This window comes from Caretta caretta, chromosome 26 (genome assembly GCF_965140235.1).
Source record: "Caretta caretta isolate rCarCar2 chromosome 26, rCarCar1.hap1, whole genome shotgun sequence".
Classification (NCBI taxonomy): Eukaryota; Metazoa; Chordata; order Testudines; family Cheloniidae; genus Caretta; species Caretta caretta.
In genome coordinates, this window is record NC_134231.1 from 1,957,229 (window position 1) to 1,974,437 (window position 17,209).

General features: G+C 45.9%; 1 protein-coding gene across 3 annotated transcripts; it reads right to left on the minus strand.

Moving 5' to 3' along the window:
• Window positions 1-2,124: 2,124 nt before the first annotated feature.
• LETM2 (leucine zipper and EF-hand containing transmembrane protein 2) lies at window positions 2,125-17,144 on the minus strand. 3 transcript variants are annotated; one of them, XM_048829519.2, is made up of 11 exons: window positions 17,020-17,144; window positions 14,883-14,957; window positions 13,475-13,934; window positions 12,696-12,839; window positions 11,063-11,200; window positions 9,736-9,939; window positions 8,611-8,730; window positions 7,480-7,590; window positions 6,107-6,196; window positions 5,147-5,221; window positions 2,125-4,650 (listed from the first exon to the last, which is right to left on the minus strand). In XM_048829519.2, exons 2-11 carry the CDS (start codon window positions 14,927-14,929, stop codon window positions 4,600-4,602), a joined length of 1,440 nt encoding a protein of 479 aa, XP_048685476.1. In that variant the 5' UTR covers window positions 14,930-14,957; window positions 17,020-17,144; the 3' UTR covers window positions 2,125-4,599. The 3 variants fall into 3 exon arrangements, with proteins under 3 accessions (XP_048685476.1, XP_048685477.1, XP_048685474.2); XM_048829520.2 differs by having other exon boundaries at window positions 17,023-17,116; XM_048829517.2 differs by lacking the exon at window positions 17,020-17,144 and adding an exon at window positions 15,258-15,488.
• Between the last annotated feature and the right edge of the window lie 65 nt (window positions 17,145-17,209).

Consider the following 17,209-nt stretch of genomic DNA (forward strand, 5'->3'; position numbering starts at 1 on the left):
ATTTAAGAGGGGTGTTTAAGCAGCCATGTGCTGCTCACACAAATGGGACTGTGGATGTCATCATGAGTCTTGTCTGGTTTTTGTTTGTCACCCCAAGTTGGGAGCTGTCTCCTGCAGTGTCTGAGATAAATTAATCTGTGTGCTGATTTTCCAGGAATAGGAGAGGCCGTGGTTTCAATGCAGGCTCTTTGAACACTCCTGCTCCCACTAATGGCACTTAACTCATCTGGATAAAGTTTGTGTGTGTGGCGGGGAAGGGGGGGGGGTAGAAGCCTTACACCTCTTGGTACTCTCGCACCACTGCGTAGAAGAGAAGACAGAGTTCCCTCCCTCCCCCCGGCTCAGGTACACATGCACCACACAGAACCCATGCTGATGGGTGGTTCGGGAGTCCCAGTCCAGGAACCCGATTAGTCTGTAATCTTCCCCTTTCCCCTGCCCCCCTCCCTACAGTAGCAGCAAGGTTTACATTAGCCCCTAGGAAGCTCTGTGGTAGTAATGAGAAGCCTTTCCTCACTCCCAGCCTTGTGTAGGGAATCCTGGCTGGCTTTATTCCAAGAATCTAGGTCCCACCCCAGCTCTTCTGGTCACTGGCCAGGCTACCCCTCAACATGGCAGCAGTCAGAGAGGATGCTACACACATGTGTAAGACCCCTTAAAGATTTCTAAATAAACTCCTGCTTCAACTGCCCCGCCCTCCCCTTGAAAGCTTGGCAGATCTCCTTCCTGCCTCATGACTGTTTGTCCTCTGCCCAAAGTCTACTTTGCTGCTGGGAAATAAGCCTTGTTCTCACCACACCCTCCTCTTTCTCCTTAGCTGGAACTTCCACCTTTGCTCCCCTCTGGGCAAATGTTTATTTGGACAAATGCAAGCCGCATGTGGATTGCATAGCGCCTTTCTGGCTCTGTCCTGCAAAGAGCCAAGCTGATCAGTACAGGGTTTGGGTGGAGCTGGGGTGCAGCAGTGTGATGCACCAGGCATTAAAAATAAAGTAGAACTTCAGAATTACAAACACCTTGGGACTGGAGGTTGTTCCTAACGGTGAAACATTTGTAACTTGGACCAAAACGTTATGGTTCTTCTTTCAAAAGTTTACAACTGAACATAGACTTAATACAGCTTTGAAACTTTCCTATGCAGAAGAAAAATGCTGCCTTTAACTATCTTAAATGAAACAAGCACCAAAACAGTTTCCTTATCATGTCAATTTTTTTAAACTTTCCCTTTTTTTAGTAGTTTAACACAGTACTGTACAGTTTTTTTTTTTTGGGGGGGGGGGGTGTTTGTCTCTGCGGCTTCCTGATTGTGTACTTCCGGTTCCAAATGAGAGGTGTGGTTGACCAATCAGTTCGTAACTTTGATGTTCCCCTGTATGCAAAGTATCTCTGCTCCTAGCATTAAGGTTGCAGAGACAACGTAGTATTTTTTCCATTTTGCAAACTATTTGTATTCAAATTAAAAAGCCTCAGATAAACAAACTGATGGTACACACAAGTTATAAGCCTGGTTACCGCTTTAACTTTTGGGTACACGGCTGTAAGGATGGATTAACAAACCTGGATTAACCAGGTCTGGAAACGTAAGCTGAAAAGTCACCAAACCCCAGCTTTCAAGTTTTTACCCAAACAGTAAATTTTCTCTTGAAGAAAAGGGGGGGGGGGCAGGGAGGAGAAGATGAATAATTAATAGCCTCCAGGCAGCCCCTAAATTGTTCTATTTTCTACTCTCACAGAAGCCAGCCATTTCCCATACATCCTTTTTTTAATATGAAATCTTCACTTATGCCCAAACCATGAGTAGTGATGAAGAACTGTGGGTTCTTTCAGGGGACACTGGTTCCAAAGACTAATAATGACCATTTAAATATCAAATGTTAACTGTTGCTGCTGATTATTTTAGCTATTATGGGATTGTCAGTAGAGCATGATCACTATGCATCCTGAGCTCTGGCTTTATCAATGACCTTAATGCTTTGTACACTGAGCAACTAAGCAGCACGAAACAGGTTTCCAGGTCCGGTTAACAAAGAAGTCCTCCCATTTATATACTTACCCAGCAGCCCAAACTCTTGTTTTTGGGTTGAAAAAGGATGGTCTATTAAAGATTTAAAATAAAACAAAGACTTCTAAGAGGAGGCACATTCCCATTTAATTAATTAGGACATTAAATTAGTATAGTACTCACTTTGGTTGAATGTCAGGGATAGTTTCCAGCCTTGAGACTTTGCAGAAACATTGATCATGATTGTTTTCTGCGACTCACATATGGCCTAATTACTACATGGCCCCTTCAGCATCACGCTGTAAGGCACATGTTCCTTGGTAATCATAATGTGAGCTATTGATCGTGGGCAAGGGGGGTTTCAGGCAGCATAGCAGAGCTGGAAGAAATGATCAATAATAATACAATTGCTGTGTGTATTCACTACCAGCAGATGGAGCTCAGCTCATTGAAATCATATTAGCATTAGCTAAACTCCTCCTCTCACTCCGCTGCTACTGTGTAATGCCATTTGTGACCAGATCTAAGATCTGTAACTTAGGTGACATTACCAAAGGTTCACTAGAGTTCAGCCAATCTCCTCTCCCCCATGATTACACCCTCCAATAACAGGGAGCAATCATGCAAGTTGATTATGCCCATGTTCTCTGATCTGTGAAAAGTAGCTTCTCCAAGAAAATTGTGTTTCACCAAAACAACCATTATATGCTGAGTTCAGTACCTAGAGTGAATTGCTGTGCACAGGAGACTCAGTGTTAACTTACTAGAGCAGGGTCTCCCCAACATCTTGGCAGACCAGTCCTTAACAGGATCCGTCAGATGCCATCATTCCAATGCCTGTCCCCACAACAGACAGCACAAACACCCCCTTGCCTTGCTGCTTATTTAGGGAATCAGCCGTTGAGGAGCACAGAGTTGTTTACATTATTAATTCATTGATTTTTACCCCCCCCACCCTGTAACCATGGTTTTGTCAGGCGAGCTGGTGTGTTTGGAACTGAGCCACAAACCTGAATTTGAGAAAGTTGGAAAAAGAACACTCAATCCAACTATCACATTCTGCTCCCACGACAGAAATCACCTGCCCTCTTTCACTGGGCATTTATTGGAATTACATTGGTCTGCTGTTATCACTAGCAAGACACCACAGCTGTTCATCTTCATATAACACTTGCATTAGCAAAGCAGAGATTTGTATCACCCAGGTAGATGGAGTTTACTAACCAAGAATACAGTACAATTGTAATATGCCCCCCCCCCGAGCTGGTTCTGCTTTACAAAAAGGAGCCTGGCATAATAATTGTAACATGCCGCTAATGCCTAACTGAGCTGATTGTTGCTTCAGCCAGGCGATGGTTCCAATGACTCAGGCTGACTCACAAAAGGAGTCACATTCTACTCAGCATCCATGTCCACTTTTACTTTTACAGTAATTAGAAATATCCAGGTTCAATATATCCATAAAATGAGCAAATTTTAAACATGTACAGGTATAGGAGGCCAAAATTAAATAATAAAAAAAAACCACACTTTTCAGTCTCTTCCTATACAAATCTACCAGGAAGATAGTTTCCACTGAAATATACAAGGAATTGTTTAAAAAAAGTATTCCAACAGTACTCATTATCGGATAGTTTTAAGAATCAGATGATTAGATTTAAAAAGACAAGTCTGATCTCAGACTTTATTTTAAAACAATGAAACAGTTTAATTTGAAAGCCCAGGTCACTGCCGTTCTGCACGTTCCCTAGCAAGATGTTCCCATGTAAAAGGCATGTTTGCAAGTTTGTGCTAGAGTGGTGTTTGGGACCCTGGCAGATGCCATCCTGCTGCCAACTGTGGGCAGAAAGCAGGCACAGCATGCAACGGAGGATGCCCTTTTTAAGCAAGGAAAACAGAGCAGCAAAACCTCTCTTAACTGTTATTCTCTCAATCTCTCCACTGAAGATACTGCAGGCCTTTCTTCTTTTGTCTCTTCCAGCGCAGTGTTTATTCTCCTCAGTGAAAACCAGAGAGCAACTGATGTTAGTTTAATTTTAACTGCTAGATGAGCTATTCTGATCACAAGATATTAGCTAACAAATGGAGGTTACCATGATAATCAAGGGCTTGTGGTCTATACAAATTGCTCTGGCAGTCTAGCCAAGCCCTGACTGCGTGGCAAAGCTCCTGCACAGGGTTCCACAGTGTGGATGAGGGATATTTTTACTGAAGCACCAAACCCAGCCCATGTCTGCTCTCCAGCCCTTCATAAAAATAAAATGCTGCCTTACTAAAGAGCACAAACCCTAACTGTAGGACACACAGCCATGGGATAAGTTACAGCTTAGAGCATTTTAAGAGACGTATTTACATATTTACAATATAACTTAATTTATAGAGGGTATTTTAAATGGGATGTGTCCTTTGTATGTTCTCGCTGCTAATAAAACAATCTGGAATTGATTGATAAGGCCCCCTGGGGACAGCTGAAAGCCTTGGTGTGGGAGGGAGCCTGTGAACACACTGCTCACCCAGTTGTTGGGTCAGACGAGGTTCAGAGGAATGGAGTCTTCCCCTGTCGGTGCCCTTGTTCCATGGTCCTTGCTGGCGCAGGGCTAGACTCCATTGGCACTGGCCTTGCTGCTTTGAGATGCCTCCATTTTGGTCTACGGTAAGAGAAAATTATAGACTTAAAACCCCCCAGTAGCTGTCTGAATGTGTTCATTAACATTCAATAAAGACTAAGGTTTTCAAAGCAGTTTAGGGTATGGATACATCTTCCATTAAATGAACCAATATTTATTAGTAATTATTGATGTGGGAAAGAGTGGTTTTGGCAGACAGCTTGTGTTTACCTATTAAAATACCACGTGTTAGAAACAAGACCAGCAGATTTCGCCAGTTAGGCTAAAGAACATTTTTCCTTTAATGAAAAAGCTCAGACCAAAATTAACAAACGCGGGTGCCTAAAGTTAGGTTCTAATCCCATATTCAGACAGCTAGATAGAAGTCAAGGGTGCATGGATTTCCCATTGTAGAAAGAATGGGCAAGGAAGAGGGCAAGCTCTCTGCAGTTCTTCAGATCTTTTAAAAGGCTCAGTCTAGAACTTCCTTAGTTAAACAAACCCACAAAACCTGGCCTAGGTCTGCCTCAGAGCTCACCTCTCCTGGAGGAGGCTTGACAGATACTCCAGGGACTGGTAACTTCTCTGATGGCTGTGATATAAATTCTTCTCCCTTCAAGAGAAAAATATAAAAGGTGTTTTAACAATCACGGAATCATATCAGAACACGGAAGAGGTCTACTTGGGCCCCAGACAGGCCACTTCCCTGCCAGAACACAGTAGTTCTTTGTGATGCACTTCTAATTTTAATGTCAGATGCCAGGGATTCCATTTCTTCACTTGGGAGACTATTCCACAGCCAATATCTATTAGGAAATCTTTCTAGTTTTAAAACTTAAGCTTTCCATTTCTGAACTTAAACTACTGCTGCTATTTGACCCCCTTGTATCACACACTAAGTCACTCATCCCAACTTTGGTGATCAGACATTCCTGAACTGGCTTGCCTGGCTGAATGCAGAGTTTCACATGCTAATCTGCCCCCAATTCCTCCAATTCTTGTGGCTAACACCCTCAGGAGAATGTCACCTGGGGAGAAGCTTGTAACATGATTCAGAATTTAACCACCCTCTCACAGGTGAAATGTGAGCACAAGCAGCAGCATGTGACTGTCTAGTTTATGGAAATGAGTTTGAATAACTAAGGATCTCACGAGTGCTCTCCTGCTGGAAGATGGTGGTGATTTTATTTTGAACAGTCAGCAGTGTTTCCAGCACTAGTGCAAGAAGTGATGCCACTGCAGCTTCCTCTGCCTTTTCAACATCCTCTCCTTCCTTGGCAAAGGAAGCACTGCTGTTGCAACAGTGTGACAAACAGAAAAACTTGCCTATCCCAAGAGTTTCTATTTCAGCGCACTACTCAGAGTTACTAGCTAAGGATGCCAGACTAAAAGGCCACCTACTTCCATACTTTGCTAAGGTATGTTCACACTCATACTTCCCAAACCTGCAGCATTTCATATAAATCTGGTACGCATTTGTAAAGAGTCATTTTCTAACCTTTCTTCCTTGCACAATGGGTGCAGAATCCACTAAGGTTTCTTTAGGTTCAAGAACTGATGTTTCTGCAGCAGCGTCACTAACCCGAACCTAAGGAAAAAAATAAACTACTCAGAATTGCTGTTCATATTTTATGCAGACTATGAGGAGACTCCAGGCCAGTAAGTACCCGGGCAAAAGTTTAGTTATTTAGCACCATGTGTCTTGCATTGTTCAGGTTCAATCTCAATCAAAGTCTGCTTTTCAAGAACAATTAGAATATTAATAAGAAAAATGCAAGCAAATAAATAACTCACCTACGCATTTGACATATCTGTCTGGGCAGAAATCTGTCCAATTTGCATAATGGATATATGCTTCACACCATTATTTATACTGCAGGAGCACTTAAAGCGTGCCAGGAACTGTACAGATATAGGAAGACAGTCCCTGGAGTTACATGTTAAAGGATGGATTTTCAGTGATGCTAAGTAACCCTCAACTCCACCTGAAGTCAACTGAAGCAGTGAGTGCTCAGCACCTTTGCAAATCAGGCCCCCAAGTCAGTTATTTAGACACTTCAAATACACCATGCAGGTATTTTCACCTCAAAAGATCAAAGCTCAAGTTTGCCAGCTTGCAAATTATATTAAACCCCAAACCAGGTCTATGAATGGAACATGCCATTGGAGGAAGTACTGGACTACTAAAAACGGCTAGACTGCTGCTGTGCTGAGACCACTGGGACTGAGCCGGCTGACCAATATTGTCTCATTGTTTTCTTGTGCCCCGCCCATCAGCCTGTCTGTATTCATCTGTTGTCTCGTCTTATACTTACCTTGTAATCTCTTTGGGGCAGGACTCTTTTTGTTGTTCTGGGTTCATAGAACACCTAGCACAAAGGGGTCTGGGTCCATGACGGGGGCTTGTAAGTACTATGGTAAAACAAATACTATTCATACATGCATTTTCTAAAGCGACTGTGCAATTACTGCTGGTTTTAATATCTAAGCTGCTCTCCCAAGTCTTTCATTTGGGATGGGAGACCTAAAAAACATTAGCTGTTTTACCACAATCAGAGTTTGTTCATCTGTTAGCTTCCAGCATGGTGACCAGTTTACTAAGACAGCCATAAAAATTCAGATACATTGTCTCTACAAAAGGCAGCTGGGAAACGTCCCATTTGGCTTGAGGACACCAAGATGGCATCAACTAGCCATTATGGTGAACCTGCTGTTTTAGACGGGTGTCTAGTAGACTGTATGACAGGACATGCGCTATGTGTGACTGAGGTTTGGTGAGTAACTAAATCCTTCATTTGTGATCCTTATGAAAGATCTTGTTTTGTTAAATGGGACCGTGTCCTCAAGCTAACTGCTATTCAGCCCACTCACCTCATTCTGTGACACCTGAATGGGTTTCGGCTTCACGTCTATCAAGTACAAGGCACGAGAAAGCAGCAGCAGAGAAGGAGGAACATTCTCCTTTAGATGTAGATCTAGCCACTGCAGAACATGGGGGGAGAGGAGGGTTATTTAGAATTGGTTCAAAAATCAACAGTTTAAACACCAATTCAATGAGGAGAATACTCTAGCACTGTAGAGCACCTTTCATCCTGAAGGACTCCAGAGCACGTGACAGATTTGAACCTCTATTAGCTTAGTCGCCTCCCTCTAGAGGTGAAAGACAACAGCTATTTACCAGCTCACAGTAGCAACAAACAAGTTTCAAAGGGCAGTGAAGACTACTGCATCCAGCTGAAGCTGGAGAGAAAGTCTAGAAAGGTAGACTAGTTACTTACACAGAAGTTGACTGCAAGACTGGTGTTAACATCCCTACTTTTGAAAGACTGCCATAGGAAAATTAAGTGTTCAAGCTTCTACTTTACATTTTATCCAAAATACAGCACCTGCAGCACCGGTGGCCCTGACCCCGTGCAGAATAAGGCCCCAATACGGAGTCCCAGGGATGGGAGGAGGGGAGTGCCACATGGAAATAGCTGCCACCAATACTGGCAATTTTTAAATCAAGATCAGATATTTTTCTAAGTGATCTGCTCTCGGAATTATTTTGGGGACAGTCTCTGGCTTGTGTTTTGTAGGTCAGATCAGATCACAGATGGTCCCTTCTTACCTGGGAATCTGTGAATCCCTATACAGACAAATTACAATGTCTCATCTGCCCCATTCCAGCACTGCCCTCTTTTAAATATGCCAGGCCTTTGCTGCTTTAGTAGTTTAAGTAATCCCCTGGGTTCCTGTGTCCTGTTCCTGACAGGTATGTGCACTTGGCACTCCTCAGCCACCATCTTCTTCAACAGGAAGTGGTATGTTTTGTGTTTTACAGTTCAGTTATGCAAATGAGGATCAACAACAAAACAGTGGCATGAATCTTCAGGGCAAGGCCAGCCATCTGTCAAAGCTAGTTTATTTGAAGACTGAACACCTGACATGGTCCCTTTAAGTAAAATATAAGCTCTGGGTGCAATTTTCCAAGACTTTAGTAGCAGGCAAGGCCCTACTTGCCTGACTGAGTTGTTCTTTCAGCTGTTCCTCTGTGAGACCCAGTGATCTCATTCCTCTGGCCCTGCACGCACTCTGCAGTTCGGACACACTTAGCCCATTAACACCTTCCTTAGCAATCATCTGAAAGGAAAAGGAACATTCACATCCAGGACTCCAGAAGCCCAAACCCTAGTTTATTCCCTAATTCTGGTACCAAAGAGATGCCTGCTTGTATTGGAGAGGAGTAGAGAATAAACAAAGGAATACCTACTGATACCAAGGGTAAGACAACAACACTGGGATTCAGCAGACAACCCGTTTCTGACTGCCTAGCTGCATGCTGAACACAGTTAAAGGCGAGGAATAACCTTGGGCCTGATCCTCCAAACACTTACACATGGAGTTACTGCACTCTTGTGGGGGGCCCTACTGAACTGTAATGCAACCACTCACAGGGTAAAGTAACTCACGTGCACAAGGATTTTCAGGATTGGGCCTTTATTTGTAAAAATGGACCTATCACCACATACGTGTAAGTCAGAGGTGGGCAGGAGCCACTTAATTAGTTATGTCACAGCACCATTTCTAACAAAAAGCCTCCAGATCCTTCATTCCAGTCTCATGGTAGTGCCAGATTTCCTCATTTACCACGCTCCCAAGCTCGGACAGCGAGAGGAAGGAGTTTGGCATCAGTGCATTCTGAATTCACATTGCTAGTTACGTAATAGAAATGGCCCAAAGTTTCTATAGAACCAAGTATGATAAAACTGAAGTAGTATAAGAGACAGGGCTCCACAATCATTCATTGCTACAGGCTACTGAAATCCTAGGAGGCCACCTTCTTAATTCTTAACAGCAAGAGAGTCTCATCTGAGATGTGCTCCTTGGTAGAGCTGATAGAAGGCACTGGAGGGCTGAACTGCCAACACTCCACTTCCTTAGAGTTCCATGGGGTAATCCTCCTCTCACCAATAGTAACATCACCCCTCTCCCCGTTAATGTAGGCAGCAGCATACCGATAACACCAGATAGGCAAACTGCAGATCAGAGAGAGGAAGTGACTTGCAGAATCAGAACTAGAACCCAGGTCTCCAGTAGTAACCATCAGGTCACACTGCGTCTGTTTTATTTGTTTTAGTCTCTTACTTCATCATCTGCTTTTATAGACCTGAGCTGCATCAAAAGCTGGAAGCGGAGTAGGTTATTGGTGCCAATGGGCTGTAGTTCAAGCAGTTTGCAGAGGGCTACCAGCTGTGGCCGTTCTAAGTGTTCAAGGGTCAGCTCATCCTCAAAAAGCTTGGAGAAGCGCACAATCTCCTGGGTGCTAGGCTGGTGGCCAGCATGACGAACCTGCACAACAAAGCCAAGGCATCAGATAGGAATGTACCTCAAAAGCCAGTGGCAGAGCTGGAAACAAACTAGGCATCCTGAATCCAGTCCTCACTCTAACACTCCCCCCAAATCATTTCACTTTAGCGCTTTTTGCTGGTGGCCACTAAACTGCTGTTGTTCAAGCCTAGGGTCTGAAAACAGAAGACTATTTCTAATATGCTCTCAGAATGGCCACTTGAAGAACTTCACTATGTAAAGAAAAGGAGGACTTGTGGCACCTTAGAGACTAACAAATGTATTTGAGCATAAGCTTTCGTGAGCTACAGCTCACTTCATCAGATGTATTCAGTGTATTTTCCGATGAAGTGAGCTGAGGCTCACGAAAGCTTATGCTTATATAAATTTGTTAGTCTCCAAGGTGCCCCAAGTCCTCCTTTTCTTTTTGTGAATACAGACTAACACGTCTGCTACTCTGAAACCTGTCACTATGTAAAGAGTTTTTCTGCTGGTTAAAATTAGAATTAAGAGAAGACAGTAACTTATCTGGACACAGGTTCCCCAGATAGCTGGGGTCACAAGGCTTCCGCAAGGCACTGGCCACGAAAGGGCAATCAGTTTACCAATATCCCTCAGCATTTATACATGCCTGGTAGCAAGGCTCTGCGAGCTTTCAAGTTTCAACAGTAAGCACAACAGCTGCAGCTTTCTTACAGATAGATGGACAGGAACAACTTTCTTCCTCCATTTAGCATTTGTTTGTTTTAAAACAAACAGACCATCGCCACCCACTGAAACTTGCAATCAAGGAATTGCAGCTTCTCTAATCCTGGGCTTGTCAGATAAGTTTGCCAGTGCAGTTACAGTTCACAGAATGGTTTAACAGCAATATTGTGATTGTTTCTGCACAGGTTACAAAACATTTCATACATGCAGGAAGGTGGGCGAGAATATAATCTGTATATCTAGTTTGCAAGCTTGCTTTGCAGATTGGCTATAGATTTGTGTGTCATACAAATCCCATACTTCCTTATCTCCCAGCACAAGACCCTTCAAAGTTGTATCTACCCACCTTGCTGCCCTGCTACACAGGACTGCAGACACCTTTTCTAGCCCCTCCAGCTTATTTTACTACTGGCGGTACCTGTTGCACATAGGAAGAGAACTGCTTGGTGGCCTCTCCCGTATCTGCTTTGTTCCTTCTGGCCATCTCTGTAATAGTCTCCTGCAGGAATTTTGCCAGCTCTAATGTGGCGCTTAGTTTCTTTTTCTGTTTTTCTTCCTTAAGTTAGGAAACAAAAAGTAGTTAGAGGCTCATCTTGAACTCCAGGAGAGAGAAGGTTGAGTTAAGTTTCCTTCCTTTTGTTACTGAAGGCCTTTGGTTAATTACCCCTGTGCCTCTCAAAACCTAACTTACTTTTCATCATTGCTGCTGACTACCCTTGGCACTTGGGCTTGGACAACTAAAGTACGTGCATCAGCTTCAATCCCGCTTACTAGACAGATGCTGTAAATACAAGTTTTTTTACTGAATATTCTTCTGTGTAGCTCTGCATATGTGAATCCACTTTGAGTAAGAGTGTTTGACCCAGTTGCACAGAGAGGCAAGGCTGAACTGATTTACAGTTGTGGGTGCTAATCAGTTGCCCATGTGGTAACAAAGATGTTTTGATTAGTTCGTATCAGACACTACAGCAAGAAATAATAGCTGAAATCTGGGTCACTTATCAGCTGCAAAAGAAGTGAGCTAGTAGTGCAGAGAATATCCCAGTTGTATGATATTGATGAGGGCCGGGAAGTTGATAGGGCTAATGTGCCACACAGAACGAGCCTTTATGGTTTCAAGTGGTTTTGGTTGAAGAGTAAAGGGCAAATTCTGCCCTTCTAAATATGGGAAATCCCCACGAAAGTCAATGAAAACTGTCCACACGTGACACTAGCATTTTGGCCCAAGTTAATCTCCTCCTCTCTCGAGGATCTATCAACATTTTGGTTGAGTGAAAACCTAACAGTATTTAACTCCTGCCTGCACACTCTCAGCGTGTCTTATCTACTGACTCTGCCTTTGAGTGATAAAGGGCATCTGATTAAAATGATCCTATGCAGACCCTTAATTTTCTGTGGCTATCTAACCAAACATAGTTAAGGGTTCTATTTCAGGGCCGATCATGTAGTCTGGAACATTACTCTGAACTGAAAAAAAATAAATACCTCTAAACTATTACGGATGGAAGAAAGAGAAATTGGGAGAGGAAACAGGAGAGAAAGTCAACCCACTCTGGGCACAATGCTTGTTAAACCCTACAGTTTTCTTGTACTACTCCTGTCTTCAATCAGTTATCAAGTAACCTTGCTGCAGACCCCTTCTATCTATCCACTTCTCTGACCCTAATCACTATAATATCTGAGTGTCTCAAAATCATTCATGGATTTTATCCTTACAGTAATATCCCCTTAAAAAAAAAACAAAAAAACACAGGGTAGATTAAGAGACTTGGTCAAGGTCATAGAAGAAGTCTGAGCAAGGAATTGAACCCAGGTCTCCTGAGTGCTCTATCCACTGACTAGACCAATCTTCCTACACTTGCTTAATCTCACTATTCCACGATGAATACTGAAGAACAATTAATCATGGCATGATGTTTAGTCAGCTTCTAGCAGTATGGCTCAGGCTAGTTGATATCCCAATATACTTCTAGAGTTGCCATCCACAATCCTAGTTAATGGAGTCTGAATTATTGAAGCAGTCTGCTTTCTCAACAGCCCAGTACACAAACCTTTTTTGATTCCGTCTCAAAAGTTGAGGGCAACATTTCAGGAAAGAGTTTCAGAAATACAGGTAACAGGAACTCCATGAAGGGCACAATGATGAACACCAAGAAGGGAACCAGCCGGAAGAGATCAGCACACGTCCTCAGTAGCTGCAGAAAGGCATAGCAAGAGTTCTTTTTCATTTGACAGACACAAAAGAAAACCTATTTGGGGTACAATTAATGAAGGCTTTCTACAGGTGATCTTGGTGCAAGTATTACCATTCATTCAGATAACCAAGGTGCTTATCAGCATGGTATCTAAACTTAGGACTTATCACATGGCCTCTGACTCAATGGAATTAATAGTGCTTTAAGACTGCATCTGTCTTTGAACAACTACTCTGGCAACTTCTAAAGTACCACAGCAATCATCCCCCTTGTCCAAACTCTTGCAGAAATTGATGGGCCACAGACATTGAATGCGCCTCTCATTTCAGAGGAATTGTCCCCAGGATAGGGATGAGGGTCCTTGGCAGAACCCAGGGGGCCTGTGTTGCCATAGCTTGCGCTGTACTAGTTATGGAAAATGCAGAGAGGATTTCAGGCTCCTGGGCTGTTGAGCTTTTACCCTTTTAGAGGCATTAAATTCACATGAAAGGTTTAAACAGATGTCCACATTTGACCTCAATTCAAATAAAGTTTGGAAATGGAACAAACCAGTTTCTTTGGTTACCTTGAGATTCTCAACACATCAGCTTAGCAAATTAGTGCCAACATGTCTGTGCAAGGTAGTTCATACTCACCCTTCGCCTCTCTCTTCTAGTGAGAACCTGACCATGTAGCAGCCTCCATACCATCCTGGCAGCGACCTTCGTGTCAATCCAAAGCAAGTGGAATCCATTGTAATAATGTTTCAGTTCATCCACAATTCTTTGGCGTAAAGACTTTTTCTCCACACCAGTCTCTGTGCTTTGGTCTGACAGAGTTTTAGCATGCTCATTGTCCTGGTTTATTGTACTTTGGTGCAGCTGAGATTCATCTTTGAGCTCTTGATGCCAGTAAGCAGAGGTGTGCAGTGTTCGCACTGCTTTAGTTCGTAGGTGAGGTAGTCCAGGGGCCAGCTGTGTGCAGTACAGTAACTGCTGGTTTTCAGAGTCTTTCATGTAAATTCGGTTTAAATGAGAATCCACTAGTTGGACAAATGCAACTGATGAGGAATATGGAGAACAGCTGGAGTGCACAAGAAGATGAGGGCCTCTGAAACTGAAGAGAAGCTAATTACTTTAATCATGTAATTCTCTGCTGTAGTTAAATTACCAAAGTTAACCATTTCATTTGTATTTTTGTTCTTAGCTTCAAATTCATCACATAGAATCTTCTTAAAGACTTGCCCAGTTTGTGGGAGCAGATTTTAGCTGGGGGATGAAACACTTAAAGTTTTTGCATTATTCTAGCTGATGAGCTGTCCTCTCAAAGGAGCAACTCAGTATTTCAGCCCATTTCTTATAAGCCACCATCCTACTAATGGTTATGACAGAAGAATTTTACCCAATCACAGCCCAAAGGAAAAAAACCAAACCCATATCCCCATCACACCACCATAGCCAGGCTACTTCCTGAAACGGTCCTCATACTCTCTTATTTATCTGTAGCCGCAATGGGATGCCCCTGGTATCACAAAGAGGCACAGCATGTTAAAAACACCAGGGAAGGAGGTTTTACATTATGATTTTTAATCTTATCTTGTATAACAGGAATAAGACTTCTCACATTAGTATGTACTATGACAACTACCAAAGCCTTACTAATCAAATCTCTCCATTTCATTCTGACATTTAACCAAGCACAAAATCAATTCAGGACTTGGAATATAAAGAGACTGAACTCTCTCTCAAACTAAAATTAAACATTTGGTTTCACCTCATGTAGCCTCATTTACAACAGCAAGCCTGTTTTGAATGAAAAGTTAATTGCTGCATACACTTCATACCATGCCCCTAAAACAAAGCATCAGTCACCTGAAGAAATTAACCATTACTATTGCAACAGTTTTATCAGGCCCGTATCAGACAAAGCTTTACGGGGATGTGTTACACACAAGTGGCTACCATTTTAAATATACTTCAGAGAACTAAAGATGCAAAAGTACTAGAACAAACCAAGAATCTTAAACAGTAAAATAAAATTTAAAAATAAGCCTTCATTTCTTACCTTGACCTGGCTATTGCAAGGACTATGTTACAGCTGTAGAACGCCATGTTGCCCTGGAATGATCGGTTGTATGTTCTAATACAAAAGAGCAGATGAACAACAATACTTACAGGGAAAGAGTTAGTTTAACTGTAGAGTCACTCAATTAGAGCAGTGCTAAAACCGATGACAACTGCCTTCTAGTCATGGTCGATATTCCCATACCCTCCCGCTACTCCAAAGGTGTGCAAAAAGTAACAGCGCTCTCTGTAAATCTTCAGCGGGCCCTGGACAAGACCAAGCGGATCAGACTTTTCACTGAATTAGACAGCTTCCAGTCCATGCGGTCACAGCAGGGCAAGGGGCTGTGTGGAAGAGTAACCTGACAGCACCCACCCCACACGCCCACTGCTGGGCAGCTCATGCCTCGCTTTCCCCGAAGCGCAGGAGGGGCACAGGAGCAAGCCAGCTTCCCCTGGCAGAGGCATAGCGGAGCAGGCATGCCGCACGGCAAACTTCACAGCCCTTCAGCTCTCCGCCGTGCCTGTCCGGGCAGGGTCCCCAAGCACCAGCACGAGTCCCGTCTTCCGCTCCAAGAAGCGACTTGGTCTAAACTGCCTCATGGACAGAACTAGGGCAAAGAACCCAGGAGTCCTCCTTCTGCTCCCCCCCCCCCCCCCAGCTGGGAGCTGAACCCAGGAGTCCTGCTTCTGCTCTCCCCCCGCCCCCCCACGGCGGGGAGCTGAACCCAGGAGTCCTGCTTCTCCTCCCCCCCCCCCCCAACGGCTGGGAGCTGAACCCAGGAGTCCTGCTTCTCCTCCCTCCCCCCCCCCAACGGCTGGGAGCTGAACCCAGGAGTCCTGCTTCTCCCCCGCCCCCCAACGGCTGGGAGCTGAACCCAGGAGTCCTGCTTCTCCCCCGCCCCCCAACGGCTGGGAGCTGAACCCAGGAGTCCTGCTTCTCCCCCGCCCCCCAACGGCTGGGAGCTGAACCCAGGAGTCCTGCTTCTCCCCCGCCCCCCAACGGCTGGGAGCTGAACCCAGGAGTCCTGCTTCTCCTCCCCCGCCCCCCAACGGCTGGGAGCTGAACCCAGGAGTCCTGCTTCTCCTCCCCCGCCCCCCAACGGCTGGGAGCTGAACCCAGGAGTCCTGCTTCTCCTCCCCCGCCCCCCAACGGCTGGGAGCTGAACCCAGGAGTCCTGCTTCTCCTCCCCCGCCCCCCAACGGCTGGGAGCTGAACCCAGGAGTCCTGCTTCCCCCCCTCTCCCCCAAAGGCTGGGAGCTGAACCCAGGAGTCCTGCTTCTCCTCCCCCCCCCCAACGGCTGGGAGCTGAACCCAGGAGTCCTGCTTCTCCTCCCCCGCCCCCCAACGGCTGGGAGCTGAACCCAGGAGTCCTGCTTCTCCTCCCCCGCCCCCCAACGGCTGGGAGCTGAACCCAGGAGTCCTGCTTCCCCCCCTCTCCCCCAAAGGCTGGGAGCTGAACCCAGGAGTCCTGCTTCTCCTCCCCCCCCCCCAACGGCTGGGAGCTGAACCCAGGAGTCCTGCTTCTCCTCCCCCGCCCCCCAACGGCTGGGAGCTGAACCCAGGAGTCCTGCTTCTCCTCCCCCGCCCCCCAACGGCTGGGAGCTGAACCCAGGAGTCCTGCTTCTCCTCCCCCGCCCCCCAACGGCTGGGAGCTGAACCCAGGAGTCCTGCTTCCCCCCCTCTCCCCCAAAGGCTGGGAGCTGAACCCAGGAGTCCTGCTTCTCCTCCCCCCCCCCCAACGGCTGGGAGCTGAACCCAGGAGTCCTGCTTCTCCCCCGCCCCCCAACGGCTGGGAGCTGAACCCAGGAGTCCTGCTTCTCCTCCCCCGCCCCCCAACGGCTGGGAGCTGAACCCAGGAGTCCTGCTTCCCCCCCTCTCCCCCAAAGCCTGGGAGCTGAACCCAGGAGTCCGGCCCCTCCTGTTTTTGTAACCCCGCCCCTACGGCCTGGCCTGGCTCGGCTCGGCCCGGCCGGCGCAGCGAGGGGCCCCTGCCTGCGGGCCCCCACTTCCGGGGGTGCCCCTGAAGGGGGGAGGAGGCCCAGCGCCATGACGGGCTCGGAGGTGACCGCAGGGAGCTAGGGCCGGGGGGGGGGGGGGTGGCCGAGGCCCCCCCGTGGCTTCCAGGCCCACTCACCACCTTCTCGGGGCTCCGCTCGGCCCCCACCGCCAGCTGCCTCAGTCCGCCCAGGCCCTTCCCATCGCCCCCCGCGGCCGGAAGCAGAGGGACGCTCTACTCCCTAGCTCGATGGCAGCAGAACTCCGCCCCTTCGGACGCTGGCGCCAGACTCAGGAGGAGGGGCCGGTCGTGAGCCAGCCAATGGGAG